This window comes from Bombus terrestris, chromosome 10 (assembly GCF_910591885.1).
Source record: "Bombus terrestris chromosome 10, iyBomTerr1.2, whole genome shotgun sequence".
NCBI lineage: Eukaryota > Metazoa > Arthropoda > Insecta > Hymenoptera > Apidae > Bombus > Bombus terrestris.
In genome coordinates this window covers 6,342,176-6,364,239 of record NC_063278.1, presented here as the reverse complement: position 1 = coordinate 6,364,239, position 22,064 = coordinate 6,342,176, and the positions used below count along the sequence as shown (strand labels likewise).

Genomic DNA, 22,064 nt, shown 5'->3' with positions numbered 1-22,064 from the left:
TTTTTCATTTGCTTCATCACGCGAGTCTTATGCTCTCTTGTTCCACCGAGAGCATAGAATTTCGCAAAGTGATCGTTTCGAGTCACGCGTAGAAAGGCAAGATTAACTACATTTTGACATCTATCCCTCTCTTCCCCTCGCTTGTCATTTTCAATGGAAACAAGCGTTTCAAATTTACGAGTAATTTATCTTAAAGATTTGCGCGAGATATTCATCGTTCAGCATCTTTTCCGATGGACGTTACGTGCCCCGGATTTCGATATTAGTGTCGTGATTCACGACGCCACGAATCGGTCGAAAGACAACGGCGAGATAAAGGGAATCGCGAATTCATGCAAATTTCTAAGGAAATTCCAAGCGGCTGCGCGCGTTTCGCTTTGTTTACGACACGAGATGAAAATTAGAACGGAGACGGTGGGAATGGGTCTCAGGAAATTTTGAAACGAACACCGTGTCCCGCGTGTTGCACCTTTCTAACTCGTGGCTGTACGCGAATCGAAATAGCAAAGGTTAAACACGTTGTTCGCACACGCCTCTGCAACTGCGTAACTTTCATGGCCGATCGGTACATTTCCACGCCTGTGTGCATTTCACGCGATCAAATCTATGGCATCGGAATTATGAATTGGATCCGCGAAATCATAACGGAATAATTTTTTTCAACAAATTTTCTTATTTAACGATAACCGCGATAAATTTTCGAAGCGTGACTCGCGAGGATTAATCCGCTGGTTTGTTCCTATCTTCGAATGTTAATATTTGACAGAAGTTGATTTGCGTAACCTTTCGTCTTCGTATTTTCTTTGTACTCTCTTCTCGCGTCACAAGATAATCTCTCCGAATCGTCTTCGTCGATGCACTTCGTCGAACGTTCGATGTCAATCTCGTGGCACAGTAATTAATCACGTGTTCGTTCGGAACGCAATAATCGTGCTTAACGAGGTAACCGCTTTCTACGTTCTCCGTCTCGCACGATTTTTGCATAACCTGAATTGCAAGGTTAAACAATCGATGATTCGTGCTTTCGACCACCTACTGATTACTTACCGCTTCGACAATGCTATCATCTCGAGAAACGGCAGCGCCTTATACGCTTCTTTCATACGGACTCTTTGATTATGCGCGAATTGCCTATCTGACGTCTTGCACTGATCGCAGATCGATAGCGGTTTCTTCCGCATCTAACGCAACGAGTATCTTTATGCAAGTTGTTATCCAGCAACTTAATTTACGAATGTTTTAAAAAAACTCACTCACGTATCTCCTTTCACGCCTACTTTCCTCTTCCTCGTGCTATGACTTCACGAATTTACTTTCACGACGATTCGCGCGCTCATCTACCTAACGGTCTAAACGGAAGGTTAAGGTCCTGTTTGAATATTCGGTGAATTCACTGCCCACGCAGCATCAACGGCCTCGTCTTCCGGCACTTGGTCGCTACTTCAGTAGAAAGAGATTCGTAAGGGGAGAGAAGATCGTGGGATCGAGGCACGAATGCCGATGAGGTCGGAGTATCTTTAATAACGTCGAGGGATCCAGCGAATCGTGAGTAGGTGTTCCCAAGTGATCCGCAGGATTGAAGACTGGAGCGAGGGGCGTTCACTGGTTACCATTATGCATTCGTCTATATCGGTGAAGTTGCAAGCAGCCCTGCGAACAAACGCGATCTCTCAGCGGTCTTTCTCTTAAACAGACGATTAATCACGGGTAAAAGGGTAAGGGGAATGACGCGCAGCCTATCCCACGGCATCCCGTGATTGTAAGTTTTATTTCGTAAAATATGCTTTCGATCGCGTCGCGTACGTCACTGTGAGTCACGTTCGCGCTGTTGCGTCGTCGGTCAATAACTTCTAATCCGAACAACCGTTCGATAACGCGACGTTCTAATTAGCCGCTTCGCACGTGGGAATTCGACTCGATTGCTCGCCAATTTCTTCTCAAACGTTAATACGTAGGTATATTCCGGTGGAAATCGATCGTTAAAAGCAACTAGCTATTATATGCGAGCGTTACTTTCGCGCGCTGGTTTTGCTACCGATATTTGTTAAATAAACTATTCGAAGTTAGCAGTTGATACGTTCTATACTAACGTTAACGTTAAAAGAATGATTTAATCGCGTTGCTTCGATGCAGGCTGAGTGAAAAAGGACTTTTGAAAGATATACGATTAAACGGTCGATCGATGGAGAGTTCGATATCGTTGATTGGAAGAACAGCGGAAGTCTTCTAACTTCGTTTGGCTGATCTCGCTAAATTATGGTCGAGGCTGCATTTTTATCGAGTCGTCCGCTGGTTACGAAAGCGCGCTTGTCTCGTTCTATCAAATTTGTATTACGCTATTTATATTACGTATTCCGTACGGCAGGTAAAACGGAATTACTGCGGGAAATATCGGAGGGAAAGAGGCGGAAATGCGTGAATACGAGTACGACCTCGTATTCATCGCCACCTCTTTTGGCAGATGCGTCTTTTCACTTTTAAGGTCGTCCAGTGGACGAGGCACCGTTACCCGATTGCATCCACGTACTAAGACGCGCGTCTAGAAACACCGATTCACTTGACCAAGAAGCCTGCGGCCTTGTAAATTCTCTTTCACTCGAGGATACTCGGTTTACGGCTGGAGTAGAGGGAATCTCGTCGATCTGACTAGAAAACAGTTTCCATGGACGCGATGGCACAACTATCGAGGTCGTGTCTTTGTCGTTGCACGATACGACTTGCGTATCGGAATCTGTTAACACCTGTTCGGTCGCCGCTCAAGTGGCACGTGATTCTTGCTTTTTTGCTAATCAGTTGCCTAATAGAATTATCCTTTAAAAGTTTCCTTTATGAATATGAAAAAGAAAAAGACGAAACGTATCAAAGAGGAAAAGTTTAGCGTGTGCTAGCTCGACATGGTTAGCTCGACAAAGCTATTTGTCGGCGATGAAATGTCGCTGTAACGAATATTCACAGTCCGTAAATGAAAACGTAAGTGTTACGAAAGCGGGTGGCCGCACAATGCCACGAAACTGTATCGCTTTCGAGAGAGAAATTCCCCAAGAAAGTTTTCCTCGGCGAACGTAATTGGTCCACGTGATGTAGAAACTGGGTCGCAAGTTATTCTCGGTCGTCACGTTTCATCTTGCAATTGTACTGCTGGGATTACGAATTTAATTGCGAACCGCTAATATAATACTCTCGCAATTACTGCTAATTATTGGCGCGCGTCTTCGTTCTGCTGGTTCGTACGCGCTTGCTTGCACGACACTTGTCGACGTTAATCGTCGAGGAACATTTCCACCTTTCACTCGTCCTCCCAATGTTGAAAAGATTAATTCTCGCCTAATCCGAACACATGGCTCGATTAATAGACGATTGCGCAAAGCATTATGCATCTTCTGATTATTACCATATACGATGCCCATGCGCGGAGACACAGCACGATGCACATCTTTGTGATTACTAGTTTTCCACTTATCCCTTCCTTTCGAGGTCGTTCTCCGTCGTTTAATAATGAGAAAGGTCGACGGATGTTTCACCGAATCCGCTGTTTCCACTTCGTTACTATGTATTGCTCCATGCTTTTATCTTTCATCCTTCCTAGATAAACGGATCTGCCTGTCCTCGAAGGACGGCTACGTAATTCGTAAAGGAGAAGAAGGCTTCAATCCTAACGAGAAACGCGAGACAAATGGCATGCGCGTTTTTTAGACGCGCTGTATGAGCCGTTTCGTTATGGTCGCCAATCATATCGTGTTCCAAGACTGTATCGGATTGAATAAAACGCAGGGTGTAACGGGTGACGGTAAGCGGTGCGGTTACGATTCGATGCTCCACTTAAAGTGGGAATGGGTTCCCAAAGTCACGCAATGAAACCTAAAAACCGTTACCCGGAGCAGAGATATATTCGTTAGATTTCCCAGCCCGTAGGCGTCACAGGTATTCGTGAAATCGACGCGGAAACGATTCTGCTTTTAATTTATTGCGAATCAAACGCAATGCTCGTTTTACCGTTCGAACGAAGTACGCGGTACGTCGATCGAGAGAAATGCTTTGATTTACAGACTCTCGTATCTTTCTCTCTCTCTCTCTCTCTCTCCCTCTCTGTCTTTCTCTCAGTTGAAGTCGGAAGTCTATTCAACGAATCATATAAATTCTCGAGATTTACAAGAACGACAGAAAGGCGATGCTTGAAATTCCTCGTTTTTCGTGATATACTCGGCAAAACGGTTCGATCGCACGAAATCCAACGTTCTGATTCCATGCCAGATGCGAAAAACATCGAAATTAACAGTGCGCCCATCCGTTATGCGGCAGTCGCGGCTGGCAATGAAACTCGAAGCAAATCACGACGTGAATCGTACTTACTCGTGTTCTCTGATTTGGAATGACTCGCCGACGCGATAGGCCCGTGTTTTCCACGCTGTTTGCTCGATTCACAAATTCCTCTTTTTGCTGGCGCACACAACGATCAAGATTGCGAAACTCCGCTCCGGTGCACGGACAATCTGGGTGTTCGTGCCGCGAGGAAACTATATCGGAAAGAGAAATCCGCTCAGTTTGGCGTTGATCGGTGGGACCACTAACAGCGGTTAGATAGAGTAAGCAGGCTTCGGAATTGTATCACGAAATTGATGCAAACTGCTACGCTTCCGCGTAGAAATCGGTAGTAACGTGTGCTCGAGTTTGTTAATTACGTCTAATTTATAAGCGATGTCATTTGTTAATGACAACATTTCTTCCTACCTTGATTTACGATCGAGCTTAATACGGGAATTATGGTTTCCCAATCGCAACTGATAGTTCGCTTCTTTCGCTTCTGTCAGAGTCTTTCAATTTCGACACGATCACAAAATATTTCAATTTCTATAAATTTCATCATCAACTCCACCCAAGAGACTGATGGAATCAGTTTCAAAGTTTACGTTCACCCTTCCAAAACAAGAGAATTCCATAAATGGGAAGCAAAGACAAGATTCGTTGCCTTTGGTGTGTTCTTGCAAAAAACTAGGGATTGCGCATTCTCGATCTATAATAATTATACACTTTTCCTTTGCGTAATTGGACGCGTGACTCGACGGTAATTGTGCGCGCAGCTGATTCGATCATCAAGCAATCCTTTCCGATCGCTAGGGAGTAATCAAATTATTCCGAGATTGTGTGCCGGATCGTTGGAGAGGAACACAGGAAAGCCTAAGTCACGAGGAAAAGTTCCGAGTCACCTATCGACCGTGTTATTCAATACAGAAACCGTCTCGATAATTCGTTGCCGTTGCACGATTTGTAAAATTGAAAATCGAAAAGTTTGAGATCTGAATTTATCGTACCAACAAGATGGAATTCCGTAATTCTGCGACCGCGGGTTTATTTGGCGGGAACCGAATGCAACTGGAGTATGTTTATGATATTACGTTGCTACATTCCCGGGCTCGCGCAAACGTGATTCGGGTTTGTACAGTCTAGAACGGTGTAATTGCTGCTTCGCGTTGCATGCAATCGCGAACGAAGGTATTTAATTTGCCGCAACTGTATGGACCTTTATTAATCATGGGAAAACTCGAGAGTACAATGCATTAACAAGCGAGTCTTACATATGGAATTAGCTGCAACGAAGAAAGGACAGGCTATCGATGTGCTATATGGTATTCGATTGCGTAATCGTATTGAAATTGCAAGTGGCGGACCATGGGTACCGCGGAAGTATCTTGATCTCTTCTCAGAATTAATGGGAATGAACGTTGAAAATAGACGTCCGGCTTGAAATTCTAAGCAAATTTCCGTGCAATATGTTTAGCAAAGTGGCAAGGTGGACACGCGGTAACCGCGGACATGCACGCGCCTTAAACTGTTTAAACTGTCCGATATTATGCAAGCCGTGTTCCAGTTTTAAAGCCCCGCTTCGGTATTCCAACTCACTTTCACTCATTCACTCGCTAACTCTTTTATCATGACTTCTCTCGCTCGCTCTTCTTTCTCGGCCTGCCTCCTTCCCGCGTTCTTTTTCTCCCTCTCGTTGCCATTCGTATGACTTTCACTTCTCTTAGCTTCGTAAGTCGTTCCTTCCTTGCCCCGCGTCTTTCGCTGCAAACTTCCACTTGTAACGCCTTAGAAAACCATAGTCCTATGATTTACAGAGTGCCCCGGCGACTCTCGTTGCTTTGCAACTATGGACGCGAATCGCTCCACCGATCGATACTGAAAATCGCTTCCCGTTTCGCGGTTCTCGACCATCGCAAACCTCAACGTTAGCCTTTCCGAACGAAGCCCTTTTTACATGCACGTTTATCTCGAGAGATCCGTATCTCGTTAAAAACACAATCGTAAACCGTGTAATTTACGAGGCAACAGAAGTTTACGATGGCGTTGTGGCGATGAAAATCGTCCTCTTGGTTTTCATATTTCGAAGGAGTTGTTCGTTTCGTTTTGCACGGACCAACTGTTGCGTGATCCTGCGATCCCAGGAACGTACGGTGTTTAGGTACCAAGCTCTTTGCAAGGTGGAAGATGTTATTAGGTTGTCGTTACAATATTTACCTCGTAGTCGATTAGAGAGGTCTGTAACGCGCTGTTTTCGTTACATACTTAGCCAGCTTTATTCTCAGCGTGTAAAAATTCTAATTAGCCGTTCTAACAGGCCGTAATTACGTAATTTATGGACTGACGAGTTCGTTATAGGTGGTAAATAGGCACCTTACATGGCCGTAGATCATTAGAGGGACGAATTTACGGTAATATCGATACCGAGAAGCAATATGTTTCTTAAATTTCGACTATTATCGCCTCTGCTGCCAAAGGCTAGATACGTTCCGCAAAACCCCTGAAATTGCTAGTTTTACGACATGTTTAGGCGTCACTTAACTCGCTGCTACTATTGGTTTTGCACGGACAATGATTTTATCGTTTCCAAATTATGTTTGAACGACCGACAAGACTGTGATTAGACAAATTACTAACCGCTGGTACTAAATGCACGGAAACCCACGCGTACCAAGTTGCCGACGATAATTTGTTAATTATATGTTCGAGATTCCATGGTATTGATGATACCTTTGCCGATCGACTTATCCCATACTTACATTCGTGTCGAACAAATTGGTGTCTCCGATGCGATTGGTCCTGCTTCATACGCTTTGAAATATGAGAATTCCAAACTCGAACACGAGATAGTTAAATTACACCTTCACGGTTTTTCCAATTACTCCGAAATCGTTAACGATTTAAAATCAAAAATCCGGTAGCTCCCGGTGTAAAGTGCGCTCGTTAAAACGCGCGTTACGATAATCAGCGTAACGTAATCATTTCTCAGCTATACATGGAAGAAGGCGTTCCTGTAGGATGGCTTTATTGTGAGCGATAATGAGACCACGTTGTCTGTCTGGTAATACAGTTCTCACATTTCTGCAACATTCAATAAGGCTGAATGGTGTAACTTTACATCCACGATCTCCCGCCTCTCTTTGCCACCCACCCCCGGTTGATGTCATGTGAAAATTCAGCGAGTATCTCTCTCACAAAAAGAACCCGCCGAAAACCGCAGCTCTTGCGAAACCCGGCTCGGCCGTTCAACGAGTTTTGTAATTTTTCCGTCACAATGAGCCGCGCACGACCGCCACTCCCCCGTTTATTCTCCATTATCAAGATTTTAACGAGAGGAATGTCTGGCCGAGCACGCGCCCTCCTACGAATCCGCAAAGGCTCCTTAACACGTCGATCGAACGATTGCAAGTAGCGCGCGTTGATTGGAAAAATAAAATACACGGAGACATATTAACAAGGAAGGTCAAACGACTAAAAGAATGCCAAGGAGCACGGTCAGAGAATGTACGCGTACACGAGCGACGAAAAATTGGAACGCGCGTCGAAGGTGGGACCGCGTTTCATTTGACATTTACTCCATCGCGGCCAAAGTGCGCGAACATTCACGGGATCAGTATATTATTCGCCTTTCTAGAACGTCTGAAACACCTCTCGTCATCGGCCCTGACGCTCGATCGCATTACATTTTACACGAATGCCGGGCAAATGTCAGAATCGTACGAGATCCGTAAGAAATCTTATTATCCCTCTTAAGGAAAGAGGATTCCTCACGCGAAATCGATTTCACGCCAGGAGAAAAGATCGCGCCGCTGCGGAGGAAATTGAATTGCGACTCGATGTGGTACCGCAGTAAGTACTGCAACGTCGCATTCCTTTCAACAACGACGAAATGGGTTATCGGTATCGTATATCATTCCTCCGAAAAGGAAAGTCGCAAACCGATCGTGTTCCAAAAGGAGAATTCGTGATCGAAAGGATCGACAAATATTTGAGTATTAGCTGCCTTACCATTGCGGCAAGGTCGACGTCGGCCTACCGGAAGGTCGAAAAAACGGTACCAGGATATTCGTCCGAATGCTCGTTTTGTTGTACCTTCTGAACTATATTCTCTTCAAGGTCGATCCCGTCACGCAGTCCACAGAGCTCACTTTCCTCCATTTCGATTTTTCCTGGTGACCTTCGTCGCGGCTAGTCGATACTTTCAATGACACCGGGAAGAGCGCCAAGCTGCGTCTCCTTGCTCGAGGTACATCTACGAGGAGGCACGTTGCCCTCATGATCGTCGCCACATTCGATAAACAATTCCAGCAGATAATTTGTTCGCGATGACCACGCGATGGTAATTGACCACGATGATCATAGATGGTAGAGTGGTTTAATAGGATTTACGCTTTTCGTATTACGAAACGAAAGTGTGATTCATGTGTGCCGCGATTTAGCGAGGTCGGTCTATTAACAAGGTATAAAAGTAAAAGTCGCTTGGGTGGGGACGATTGCATCTATAATCATATTTTCTTGTTTGTTTGCCAAGGGCTGCCACGTTAATCGCGCTTCGCGGCGCACCAGTTTCCACAATTCCGTGTAATTTCAATTAACGACTGGTGTTCGTGATGTGTCCACGCGTGTTACGAACAGCGACCGTTACGAACCACGTTAGGTCGCTAATAGAAAGTACCCTCGCGGTTACAAACCAGGCCGTTCGTTTTTACACTGTCGAACGAAGAAAATTTCTAACGTACGTCGAACCCTTGCCGCATGACTTCATATTTTACTTGCAAAACTGAAAGCATTTGGATGGAACGCCGCGAAACTGGAAGGCGAAGGTTGGCCAAACGATTCTCGTTTTTCATACTTTTTGTTCGTCGGTGTTATCGTATAGAAAAATGTTCTCCGTCTCGTTGAACAATAAGGGCGTGTTAAACTTGCGAAAGAATTGAATTTCCGACCGCTGCCTCGATAAACCGGTCTTGATCTAATTAAACGCGTTCTCGGTGATCGATCGCGTCTACGAGTTATTACGCGAGGCTTACCTTCGCAGCGGCTCCGATACAACCCGCGTCTCTAATTACAGTTGCTTAATTCTACCGGTAACGGCTGTCTCTTCTCGTCCTTCGCATCAACAAAAATTCATTACCGGTATCCCGCGCGTCAGATGCGCACAGCCTAATGACAATTATGTAATCGCTCTGTTATTCCTTCGCCGCACATGGGAAGGCAAAGAAACACACCGGGAGTTCGGCGTTCCACGGTTTCACCGCGCCTCGTAGCTCCGCTGAGCGCAAAAACGTTGACCCAGAAATGCTTTCGATGCACGTGGTTGCTATCGCTTTCGATCGGCAATTGGGGAAAAGTTGGAAAATAGGAGCGAACGCCAACTTTCGACTCGTATAGTTCGCTTCGTTCCTATGTATTTACCATTTTCTCGTTTTTCCTAACTTTTGTCAAACTTGACGCGCTCGTGCTACCCTGTCTTAAGTGGTGAACAAGGACTTCCAACGGAAGCATTGGCTCATAGATTTTGACAGTTTAGTCGCAACTCCGGTAACACCGTTATAGAAATGGTAACGACGTGAAAAAGGATTTACATACAACCAGCCGGCCTAGGCGTTACTGTACAGGCACGTATTCTCACGACGAAAGTACAACAAGGAATGGCGTAAGTCACGTTTCTAACAAATCAATTCGTCTTTCCAGCGGTGGCGCGGTCTCACGATGAAGTTGTGCCAGAAAGCTTTAGTGGGATAATCGAATCCGCCAGCAGGCGAAACAATGGTAGAACGTAGAAACTATTTTCAACGATAGCATGTTATTTAGCTGGTAACAAAGTGGCACCGCAACCGCTGCCAAACGCAACGCATCTCGCTCGCTTCGTGTCTCCCTTGTACTTCTGATGAAATATCGTTCGCAAATTCGCACCATGGCGACTACATCGTATCGATTACGAAAAATTTGGCGCCGACTCTTCGATTTCAATTGCCCCTTTCCCTTATCGAGTCGTTGTTGCGGTGCATCCGAATCTGCGAACATTGATTGCTCGAATTTCTCGAATGTGCGTACGCGCAAGGTCGACCAAAAAATCCGGTTACTTACAATCCGCGTTACGCAATCCACCATCTCGTCTACCGCTCACGTTCCAATACCTCAACCGATCCACATCGAGATACGAGAACCTACACTACTATAATTCAAACTGTATCGGATCCCCGTGGACAGTATCTTTTATCGTTCTGAATTTTTTCGTTAAACCACTTCTGCTGCGGAGGCGGATATCGAACGTGTTTCAACTTAATCGTATCCTATTCTGCTTTCAGAATGTCAACGAAACCCCATTCCTAGAAGCGCCAGAGCGAGTAGAAACGAAGCGGTATTGGAATTCGAGTGTCCCGAGGAATTTGGATATTACCCTCATCCGCGTGACTGTACGCAATACTATGTTTGCGTGTTTGGCGGTGCATTGCTCGAATCCTGCACAGGAGGATTAATGTACAGGCAAGTATAATCCTCGAAAGTTATCCTAATGCATCGAACTTCACAAAAAAAAAAAACTTATTTAATTACAGCAATTTTATTAATTTTATCTTTAGTTGTTCTAGCAAGAGACTACTATAATGATTTTACGTTCAATTATTATTATTAATTAAATTAATTATATTGTTTTCACAATAGAATATATAATCCCAGTTTTTATCTTAATTAAGTAAACTTAACTGTAATTCATATGATTAGAAGGCTTATAATATATAATTTTTGTCCTACTGTCGAGCCAACATATTTTCTCATCGTAAAATACAGTCGCGGAACGTTTCTTCGAATCAGCTGATAATTGATCGTGAGGACACGTGCAAACGGGTGAACAAACGGATTGCGAGCAAAAACGTGGAAACGATTCTCGTACACGATCAACTAATACGGGTAGAAATTGGTAGCGCGGTAAATTGAAACTCGAGCGAATAATACGAGGAGTCGGATCAAAAGCGAAATGCGGTATTGTCGTCCAGATATAGACAAGTCTAATGGATATACTCTCCCGTATTCCCAGGATTCGTGTATTACGAGATTCCGTGGAGATTTCTATTTCTTGTCCGTTTCCAGACCTGAACAGAATGCTTCTCAAGCCTCAGAACGTCCACCGACAAGCTGAACTATTCGTGGAATTAAACATTTTCGATAACACCAAATGCGCTATACTCTGTTGTTCGAACTAAGATTTCGATCATTTAAAATCGCCTGTTGGCGGCTGCGTTTCATATACTTTCAACAAACATCTTGATATCGAATAAAAGAATTCCGTTTACGCGAGATGGTTCGCGCGATATAGAGTCGGTAATCGAAGAAACTTGTTTCTCGGTCGAATCATCATGTTTGATCTAAAAAATCACGTCGTACGTCAAATGTTGCTTTATAGTGGGCGAATAGTACAAAAGTTGATAAATTACCGTAGGGATTGCGTGTGAATCATCGGATGAACGACCTCTCTTCAATCGGCTATACGATCTTTCAAGTAACCGTTATTTTCACATTTAGATTTTATTTTTCAAATGTAAACACGGATTACTAGAACTTCTACTTGTACCATTAAGGATAATGGTAATTTATGTGACTAAAAATTAAGAATAGAACGTAACCTGCTTGAACCCTAAAAAGGTATAACCTGCGTCATAATACTTGTTTAAGTTAAAGTAAGCCGAGCTCCATACAAATGTCACGTCCCAGTGGGAATAGTGATTAACTTACCTGAAACCTAAATCGTAAAACGACCCTCGAATATTTCCACAAAAAGAAAATTTTTGAAAAATGTTTCATGCAATAAAACCCTGCTATTGTTTGCCAAAACGATGTTCATCAAACGGTTAACGAACCGCAACGATCGATATTGAAGAAACTTGTGTTGCTTTCTTTTCTGCAGTCACGAGTTGCAGACATGCGATTGGCCACGTAACGTAGGCTGCCCCGAAGGCGGATCTCCCAGTAAGGAAGCCGAAGAAGATCCGTTATTGGAAAGGTGAGCTTTCAACGCTATTACGTGTCGCTTGTAACTATTACACACGTGGGTCACCATATCAATTTATTTATCAGTTTTCGACTGTTTCGTTGTCTTTGCTATTCCCTTTGCTACTCGATGTGAACGATTAGTCAAGAACAAGCTGCGACCAGGCCGATCTGTTTGAACGGTCTTTGGAGAACAAAATCCTCTCTCGATCAATCTATAATACCGGATGTCCGTCGATTGCGTAACGATTCAGCTTTGACGGCGATTGCCAAAGAGCTTCACTCGTGTTCGCCGTTGATGTGGAAAGAGGAAAAGCCGCACGGAGTGAGAGTTCGAAGGACGAGGAAACGAAATGGGAAGGGCGTAGCGATCGAGACAGAAACGTATCGTCGGAACGATCCGGTCGTATTTTTCCAGTTGTCGAAACTGTTGCGGAATTACGATTTGATCAACGATCTGACTGCATGCGAGAAAACAGTACCTTGAGAAAATAGAAGCAATGACGTCAAGAATCGAACGATAAACGTCGATCGATCGCGATTAATCCGATTATGATTTCCTCTGCCTGCTTATTTACCGCTAAAATTAGAATTCAGGTTTGCCATGCTTTGTCAGACCGGTTGCCACATATGAGACTTCCTATTATCTCTGCTTTCCCTCCACTTTTACAATACTACGCTACTTTATTCTTCTAGAATTCTTTGGATCTCGATCAAAAGAACCGTCAAAACGGCTACGCGTTAATTCTCCCGTCCATTGAAACTCGTTGCCGAAAGGATTAAGCGGAAACCCAGTGAATTTGTTGTATAACCAAGCGCTAGCCTACAATGAACTCCCACTCTCTCCGGTTGTTTCTCGCGGAGAGCACTACTCCTCGGAACCGGGTACGACTTCCCTTGTGCGAGCAGAAGTTAGGCAACAAACGGTCGCCGGTCGCTCATTAACGTATTGTGCACGAGTAATCGGGGAAAGAAACGATTTCCCAACCTGTGCCCTACTTCTTTTCGTCTCGCCGTGTCTGATCAACGTCCTTGCCATTCCTGGCAACGTGTTTTGGTATCGAAACTGGTTCGATCGGCACGCCCGGCCGATGAGACGCTACAATCGATCCGTTTCGATCGACGAATCGATCCACTCGGATTGGTCCGGTTACGAGCGCAACGCGCCGTTCTTTTATCACAATAAATTTTCTTTTAAGCTAACACGGTCAACTTGGTTATATTTTCTCCGGCGCGCCGTGTTCGACACGGAACTTTGCGAAATCTCAGAGGTCGAGAAAAACCCACCCAACCCAACAGCCGCAATGATCGTTAAAGGCCGTCAATTAACCGTGACGCAATCGTTTCTCTTGAATCGCGCAGATCGGCAAAGATCGAGACCCTTCAGGAGCAACAACGGCCGCAGCAGCAAATCCGAGAACAACAGCAAATCCGAGAACAGCAACAGATCCGAGAACAGCAGCAGATCCGAGAACAGCAGCAGATCCGAGAACAGCAACAGATCCGAGAACAGCAGCAACAACACAGACGTGAACAGCAACAGCGTCCCGTTCAGAGACAACCGATTCCTATCACGACAACGCCGTCTCCCGTACCCCAAATCACCGAAAAGCAGATTCGACAGAGGCAACAGGCCAGGAACTATCACGAGGACGAGTACGAGCCAGCGTCGGAAGTAGAGAGCGATAGGCAGCAACGAGTCTACAGAGGACAACCCTCGACGATTGGCCAAGTTCAACGGGATAGAGATGGTCTCCGAAGAAACGTGATTTCGGTGAGTTCCTTTAGTCGCTATAGTATATATATGTAATTAATATATATTAGTTTGTTTTAAATTTTCCAACGAAGCTACGATAAATTCAGCAATCCCTTGCTTTCTTCTACTTCAGAAATGGCATGATTAAGTACCGGTTTGCCATTTGTCTAGAACGTTTGACAAGATAACTGTAAATCAATCAGAGATAAACGTAGGTCGGTCGATTGGAACTGCCCGATTCGATCGGCCAAACAAGAAAGTCTACATAGCGTAAAAACGGGGACACAGAAGACTCGTGTTCGTACAATATAAATTTCTCTGCTATTTTCAAGCTCTGAATCTATTCGTACGCGTTGCGTAGGAAATAACTTTCGTAAGAAATGAATTCTTCGCGCAATCATTACCACACGGGCGCCAAATCAATTAGCGTGGTTGAAAGCAAGATAAATTTGACGAGAAATAAAAAACAAGCGAGGCGGGTATTAATTTCTCAATTAATGTCCCGCAGGAAAGGGAAAAAGAGAGTCTGGTGAGCACGCGTGCCCAAACGGAAGCCCATTACAGGTACGTAAAATCTGCTTTGAAATCGGACCGAGCAGCCCTGCCGTGGCGCGCGCTACGACCTTTTTACTCGATTTCTCTTTCGCCGTGGGCTCCTTTAATTCTACCGGTGGCTGCTTCGCCTTTACGTAACGTTGATTCGACGTTCTTTTTTTCCAACTTCCAACACCGATTATCTCACGAAACAGCTCTAGCTGCCAGTGATCGTTTAAGATAACTCTCTCCGTTGATAAGTACCCCTCTAAAGAGAACGTTGCAGAATGTTAATCCTTTTTAACGTGGCACAGGACGCAAGTACCATCCTCCGAGTCGCCGAGAGTCGCCAAGATATTGGCGTCCACCGTTGCCCCGGTCATCTCCAAATCGTACTACAACGATCCGGACCAGAGTTATCCTTATTATACCATTTACGATGACGACGTGTCCATTTACAAAGATGACGGTAAGATAATTGTTTACGTAAACCGACTCGTAACTCGTTTATCCAATCGAAATGCTAGGAGTCGTCCGTGATCGCGAACGCGTCGATGAAGCCATCGCGAATAACTATAAAAGTAGAATTTACTATAAAAGTAATGGATGGTATTTTCCGGTTAGATTACAACCAATATACCGTGAATCAATCAGTGCCCGTTCAACCGAGTGTCAAGATCAGCGAGGTAAACACGAAACAATACCAAAAGCCAAAGAAGGTCGCGGTGAATGAAGCGGACAAATACAACCTAAACCAGGACGTTACGGCGCAGGATTACGATATCTACGAGAATCAGGTAGAATGGAAAGCGTCTAATTGAGCGTTTAGAAAGGAATTGGGTGCAAATCGCGAATCATTATTGTGTCGTTTTTCTGTTTGCCATGTGCCGGATGCACGTCCAGGCTCAGCTTAACAAGAACAAGTTCCGCATTACCGAAAACCAGTCGTTCAGGTGAGAAATCTTTTATTAATTAAGACGGAACCTTTGATAGTTTTATGTAAAATACTCATCGATGTTTGGTAAACCTTCAAACTCTCTCCTTGAGCGTGAAGCGAGAAAGAAACTACCGGTCGCCTTGAGTTTTCATCGATGTCTCTTTGCTATTCTTTCAAATTACGTTTCTTAGGAATCGAAGATGATATCGGCACATCCGTGCAACGCTCGCGGACTCTTACCGCTGACTGATATTCCGTGAAATCAAGCGAAAATCGTGCTTACGTAAACGCGCCAAGTTATCGGTTTAAGGAGCGTTAAAAATAGTAGTCGGTGCAGACAAACGCGCGCAACCTGCTAGACACCCGTCCAGCTGGTCTGGATGACTTGCTGCTTCTAAAAGTCCATTTCAAGCTAAATTTCCTTTTTCTTGCCTGTCCTATCAGATGCTTTAATCGCTATATTTTTGTATTTCATTTATATAAATCTCTTCTAATTCGAACGACGTAAAGTCAACGACAGGCAGAAGAACAAAGAGAAACTTTACACAATTAGTTATGGTTAATAACATAGAAAAATTGGATAAACGATCCGTCTGGGGAGTGCCGTCTGCGGTCCTTCACCGCAGAAAGCGTCGATGGGATCACGAGAAGAATCGTTGCTCGGTTTCTCTTCAATTTATTAATTAATCGTCGCGTGTGCACAGACCGAACGTGCTCAGCCACCCTGTCGTTCACGTGACGACTCCAAATGCCATCGTAGACACGTTTATCCCGTTAACAACGACCACGCAGCCTCCGACTACCACCAGCAGGCCTTACACAGTCAATGCACCCAGGTACAGTATCCACATACTCATTATCGGTCGTCATCGACTAGTTTTTTCCCGAATTATGCAACCAGAGAGGACTGAGATCGCAAGGATCACCGCGCACAGCTTGATAGTATTCCGACAAATCGATAGTGACGAATGCGACATTATTTCTCGCTTTCTTCGAATGTCGAGAGGCATACGGGATTCCCCAGTCCTTTCGTATTCGCACAGATAAAAATCCAGCGGTGTTTATTCAGCGGGGACTCGTTCCATGATCGAAGATCATTACGCGATATTACTCAGCTCGAAAATATAAAACGTGAACGCTGATTGAGTGCAATGCGTAAGTACGCTCGTACATGTTCACTTTCATTATATACTCGCGCCAAAGAGTTCGTGAAAGTGGTGGTAAAACTATCGTAAGCGAGATCGAAGACGTTGAATACCGTAATATACTTAGAATTATTTCTCGTCAGAGTAACACGTTCAGTAACGTCCAAATTTTTCGATAATGTAACAACGAATCACGACGCGTTTCGATCAGCATCTTCGATGTTCGTTCCGTTTCTACTCGAACCGATTCTTTGGATTTCTGCACGGCGAACGAAAGAACGGCCTTGCAGCGTCTCCATCGACCAAGACCCGATTTCGCCGGTCTCTGTATTCCGCTAAACGAAGCATTCGCTTTCTCTCCCGGCAGTAGAACATTTTCCTTTTGTGCACCACCGGAAACATCACCGATTTTTTCATTTTCTTTTCCTTTGCCTCTCTCTCTCTCTCTCTCCCTTTCGCATGCGACTCCTCCTCGCGTTTTACCTCGTTTTCTATCACGCCTCCGTTTTCTTCAATCTTTTTCTGTGTTTTTCTTCCAGCCGAGGTCGCCCACAGCAGGTCCATCGTGGCACGGCACCACCGTAAGTCGAGATTCTTCGCATGATATTTCGCTCTTCTGCGTATTCGAGAAACTAGCTCTAGTTCCAATTGGTCGACAAATTATCAGGTTCTTTCGTGCAACGTTGACATCGTAAAGTTTGATTACGAGAATGATCGTTGCAGCGAAAACGAACATCCGATCCGGGATGTCGAAAATCACGAGATCCACTAGCGTCGCGTCGCCTCTCGGTGTCTTTTCTCGTTCCCGACGAGGTGAACGAACGTGACTGCATCGAATTAATGCAGTTAGAAAGTTAATTGCGTGTAAGCTGCACAGCTGTCGCTAATAAAGTTACTAAACGATTATCCGCCTCTAACGGATACCATCGGCCACCGGGAAAAGTAAAAACGAAAGAATAGAAACGGCACGAGAGATAAATCAATTTTTGATCGATGGATCACGAACGCCGTCGTTGACAGAATGGTGAAATCACGTTGTCCGGAACGAAACAATAGCTAGTTTCAGCGAACTGCGGAACGTGACCTTTTTTTCGCGATTGATTCTCTGAAATCGATAATTCGGCGTTTCAGGCGATCGCGACCAACCTTGAAACCATCTACCGAGATCGTGTCGAAAGCGCAGGAGTTCATCGACATTTACAGGTATCCACCGACGAGGCCAGCGCCGATTTATCCGACTCCTCAGGTCGACAAACCGGCGGCCAAGTGTCGCAAGGACGTCTGCTTGCTTCCTGATTGCAGCTGCGGCGGCGCGGACATTCCAGGTATGCGAGCACACGCAAATTATTTCCTGATCCGTTGGACGCTCGATACGAAGCAGGGGAAAACGATCGGTGCGGTTCGCGTCGAGCAGACTCGCATACACAGCTAAACACGCGGAAAAGTCGAATCGATATCATCGAAGTTGAAACGATACAACGTGGGTAGCCAGTAGCCAATGACGCAAGCGTCCGTACGCCATGAATGTTAAGTTTAGCCGATCGGTTTAGCAGCCACCGTGACTTTCTCCGGTTCTAACGTTACACATAACCGTTCCATGGGCCGCTCGAAAGTGAAACAGATCCGCCTAGCCGCTTGCAATTTCGCACGTGCGCGTAAGACTATTCGAAATCGAAAGCTCCCGCGTGATTTGAATCCGGATTAGGCATTCGCGTTTCAAAAGTATCTATATCGACGCTCAAAGCGACGAGGTGTCATCTTATAGGCGTTATGTCAAAAGAAAACTATCCATGTAATATATTAAATTAAAGCGTGTGACATGAACGAAACGCGTCGAGTCGCAGTAATAATATTTGGCCGCAGGCGAGCGATACGTAAGCGATTAAAACAGCCTAGCTAGCTGTACATGCGTCTAGAGTAGCATGCGTACATGCCGGATTGTGCAACCGCATACCTCGCATAAATCATCCGGAAGAATCTGCCAGAGTCGGGTGTCTCTGCCTATCTTTCGTTTCTAATTAAGCAATGGATCAACCGCGCTTCTTTATCCAACGAGATTTCGTTTTTCTGATAAGCGTCGCTTGTCGCATGGATTCGGTCGCGGTAAATTCCACCGATGCACGAAGATATCTCGCGATCTCTCTTAGAAATGGACGACGAATGAAAATCGCGCAACGTAGGATACATGTGTGTAATGTCGTGTACTTAGGTGGAATCCCAGTCGAACAGACGCCGCAGATCGTTCTGCTGACGTTCGACGATGCCGTGAACGATCTGAACAAACCGTTGTACAGCGATCTATTCGAAAATGAGCGTAAGAATCCGAACGGCTGTCCGATCACGGCCACCTTCTATGTTTCGCACGAGTGGACCGATTATAGCCAGGTGCAAAATCTTTACGCGGACGGCCACGAAATGGCATCGCACACGATCTCGTAAGTTAAACGGAAAGAAAGAGTAGCCGCAGCTTTTTTACGCTCTGACTCCGTACACGGGACGGGCGAGGTTACGAATGTCGCGCTTCAACGCTAATTCGTTGCTCGCGTAATACATGGTTCATCGAACGTCATTGCCTGCGTCACTCTTCCACTAACGTTCTCTCGCTAGACTTTACGGACTTCAGAGTCTACTAGTCGCCTATATATCTGCGCTGGTTCCAAAAAAAAAAAAAAAAAGAAACTCTGGAACGCTTCGTTTCTTCGACGATCCTCTAATTTCGTGCAAACGAAACCGGGATAATTTTGATCGGAGCAGACGATGCGCGGAAAAGAAAAGCAACATCCTGACTGCACGGAAGAAACAACCAGCTAATCTGAAAGTAAGATTTCGTATTCTCGGCCGACGTGTTATTTCAGGCCTGAGAATAGGATAGATAGGAAAGAAAGTCGAGTCGATGGTATCGTCGCGCGATGTCCTCCAACGCGTTGTTTGGAAAGAAGTAGACGACTTATTTCATTGACGCGCATCGGAGCGTTTCGTAAAAAGAAGCGATAGCTTCTCTCCGTGCATAGGCACAGATACGATGCCGTGTTTCCGGAACAAATTGCTCCGCTCCCATTGCGAATGCCGCGTTACGCTCGGGCCAGGCAATTAGAGGATTGTCGGGGATCGCGATAAAACGTAAATTGCGACGCACGGCTGGTGAAATGAGCGTGATCGGAGATGAACGGTGACACGGGTCGCGAAGCAGTTTCACCAGCTGTGCACCGCACCTGTGCCGTGTACTAATGACGCACACTAACCGCAACTTTTCTTTCTTTTCTCTCTTCGCTCTCTTCTTTCTTTCTCACTCTTTCTATTCGCATCACTCAATCATCCCTCGCATTCCCATCACGCAACGACACCCGAACCGATCGCAACACTCGTCGACGTACATCCACACACACGACATTGCCATTTCTTCGACAAATTACGGAAATACAAATAATCGGCATACACGTTCCCACACGATAAAACACACGATGTCCACGTTTCCGATCGTCCTTCCCCTTCACCCTGCCCTTTCCCCTCCGATCCGGAACAACGATCCCCGAAATAGGTGACTACCTTCCGGAGGAAATACCGCAAATCGTTCTGCTGACGTTCGACGATTCTGTGAACGATTTGAATAAGGGTCTCTACAGCGACCTGTTCGAGAAAGGACGAAAAAATCCAAACGGCTGTCCCATCTCGGCCACGTTCTACGTCTCCCACGAGTGGACCGACTACAGCCAAGTACAAAATCTCTATGCCGGTGGTCATGAGATTGCCTCCCACACGGTTTCGTAAGTATTCTCGATAGAGAAGAAGAATCAATGAACAAAAACGTTCCAAGCAATGTTTTGCCGTTTTTTACCTTTTTCTTATCGATAGAGTTCCCTTCGAATTGAAAATCTTTCATACGATTTTGATCGTTGTATTCGTCTGTCGATATCAAAAAGATCGACACGTTACACAATATCTGAAGCAACTACGTAATTGGCTCTATTTCATAAGATAACACCGCGAATCGCTGCTCGATCGATCGAGTTAACGAAATACCGTGTGTTACATCGTCGTCTGTTGTTGATCATTAATCACGTGTTCATTACCATCGAGCAATCGGGGCGCTTTGGCGATTCTAGCAATTGTCGGGCATCGCAGTCGTTCACGCTCAGCCTGTATGTACCGCCGATCAATTAGTAACCAATGCCAGCTTGATTAGTCCGTTCGAGCGAGACACAATCGCTTATTCGGATAGAAGACGCCGCTTTCGCACCTCGCTATGAGTCAGGATGCAAGAACGGATCAATAACCGGTTTCGAACGCGTCGTAAAACATTATACGGGTATCGATGGAAAGCGACACTCGCAAAAGTGTCTCGAGTCATTTTTGCATGATCGCGTCCGTAACTTGGAAGCGAGCAAACGATTACCGGTCGATCGATCTTCTTGGATCGTGGCTCTGCGAACGCATGCCTTCTTTACCATCGGATGATCAACAGGCTGATTAATTGTAAAAATAGGCACAGTTTCGGTGAGCAGTTCTCTCAGCGAAAATGGGCGCGAGAAGTTGCTGGACAGCGAGAAATTCTCTCAGCCTATGGAGGCGTCAAACTGGAAGATGTCAGGGGAATGAGGGCGCCGTTCCTATCGGTAACCCTGCGTTCTTAAAAAGATAAGAGTGAAGAATATAACGTGGTCGATAACAACGTTTTTAATCCTAACGAAACAGGTCGGCGGAAACAACATGTTCAAAATGTTGTGGGACACCAACTTCACGTACGATTCCTCCATGCCGATATACGAGAATCGACCCCCAAGTTGGCCGTACACTTTGGACTACAAGCTGTTCCACGATTGCATGATTCCTCCTTGCCCCACCAGGTCTTATCCAGGCTTGTGGGAAGTTCCTATGGTGATGTGGCAGGATCTAAACGGAGGTAGATGCTCGATGGGAGACGCGTGCAGCAACCCACCGACTGCCGACGGTGTTTACAAGATGCTCATCAAGAACTTCGAGAGACATTACACGACCAACAGGTCGGTCTCGCGAATTACTACTCGGTTATCGGTCGAATATACAGTTACCCTAATTGTAAGAAGAAATTACTTTTCAGAGCGCCATTTGGGCTATTCTATCACGCCGCCTGGTTCACGCAGCCCCATCACAAGGAGGGCTTCATTTCGTTCCTGGATACCATAGTCGCTATGGACGATGTGTGGATCGTGACGAACTGGCAGGCAATTCAATGGGTCAGAAATCCTACACCATTGCCGCTGTTACACACCTTCGAACCCTTCGGATGTAACTACCCGGTATACATAAATCTTCTTCCATTATTTAATAGGCGAAAGCTGTTTTGTTCGCTCGACTCTGGAAGACGACTCGAAAAAGCTTTGAAAGAACGTACCACGCATAAATCTTCTGCTTAATTTATTTCATG

At 45.3% G+C, this 22,064-nt stretch overlaps 1 protein-coding gene across 2 annotated transcripts in view; it reads left to right on the top strand.

The window, feature by feature from the left end:
- The window catches only part of LOC100651046, a 41,058-nt gene that overhangs the window by 17,648 nt on the left and 1,346 nt on the right, over positions 1-22,064 (top strand). The window contains exons 2-15 of one of the 2 annotated variants that reach the window (XM_048409251.1): positions 10,611-10,788; positions 12,206-12,301; positions 13,651-14,062; positions 14,553-14,608; positions 14,893-15,047; positions 15,203-15,375; positions 15,482-15,531; positions 16,220-16,351; positions 17,200-17,241; positions 17,792-17,985; positions 20,199-20,424; positions 21,144-21,273; positions 21,353-21,660; positions 21,738-21,936. In XM_048409251.1, coding sequence (XP_048265208.1) covers positions 10,611-10,788; positions 12,206-12,301; positions 13,651-14,062; positions 14,553-14,608; positions 14,893-15,047; positions 15,203-15,375; positions 15,482-15,531; positions 16,220-16,351; positions 17,200-17,241; positions 17,792-17,985; positions 20,199-20,424; positions 21,144-21,273; positions 21,353-21,660; positions 21,738-21,936 — 2,351 coding nt within the window. Of the gene's footprint in view, positions 1-10,610; positions 10,789-12,205; positions 12,302-13,650; positions 14,063-14,552; positions 14,609-14,892; positions 15,048-15,202; positions 15,376-15,481; positions 15,532-16,219; positions 16,352-17,199; positions 17,242-17,791; positions 17,986-18,869; positions 19,096-20,198; positions 20,425-21,143; positions 21,274-21,352; positions 21,661-21,737; positions 21,937-22,064 lie in introns of both variants that reach the window. The other variant, XM_048409252.1, reaches the window with a different exon arrangement.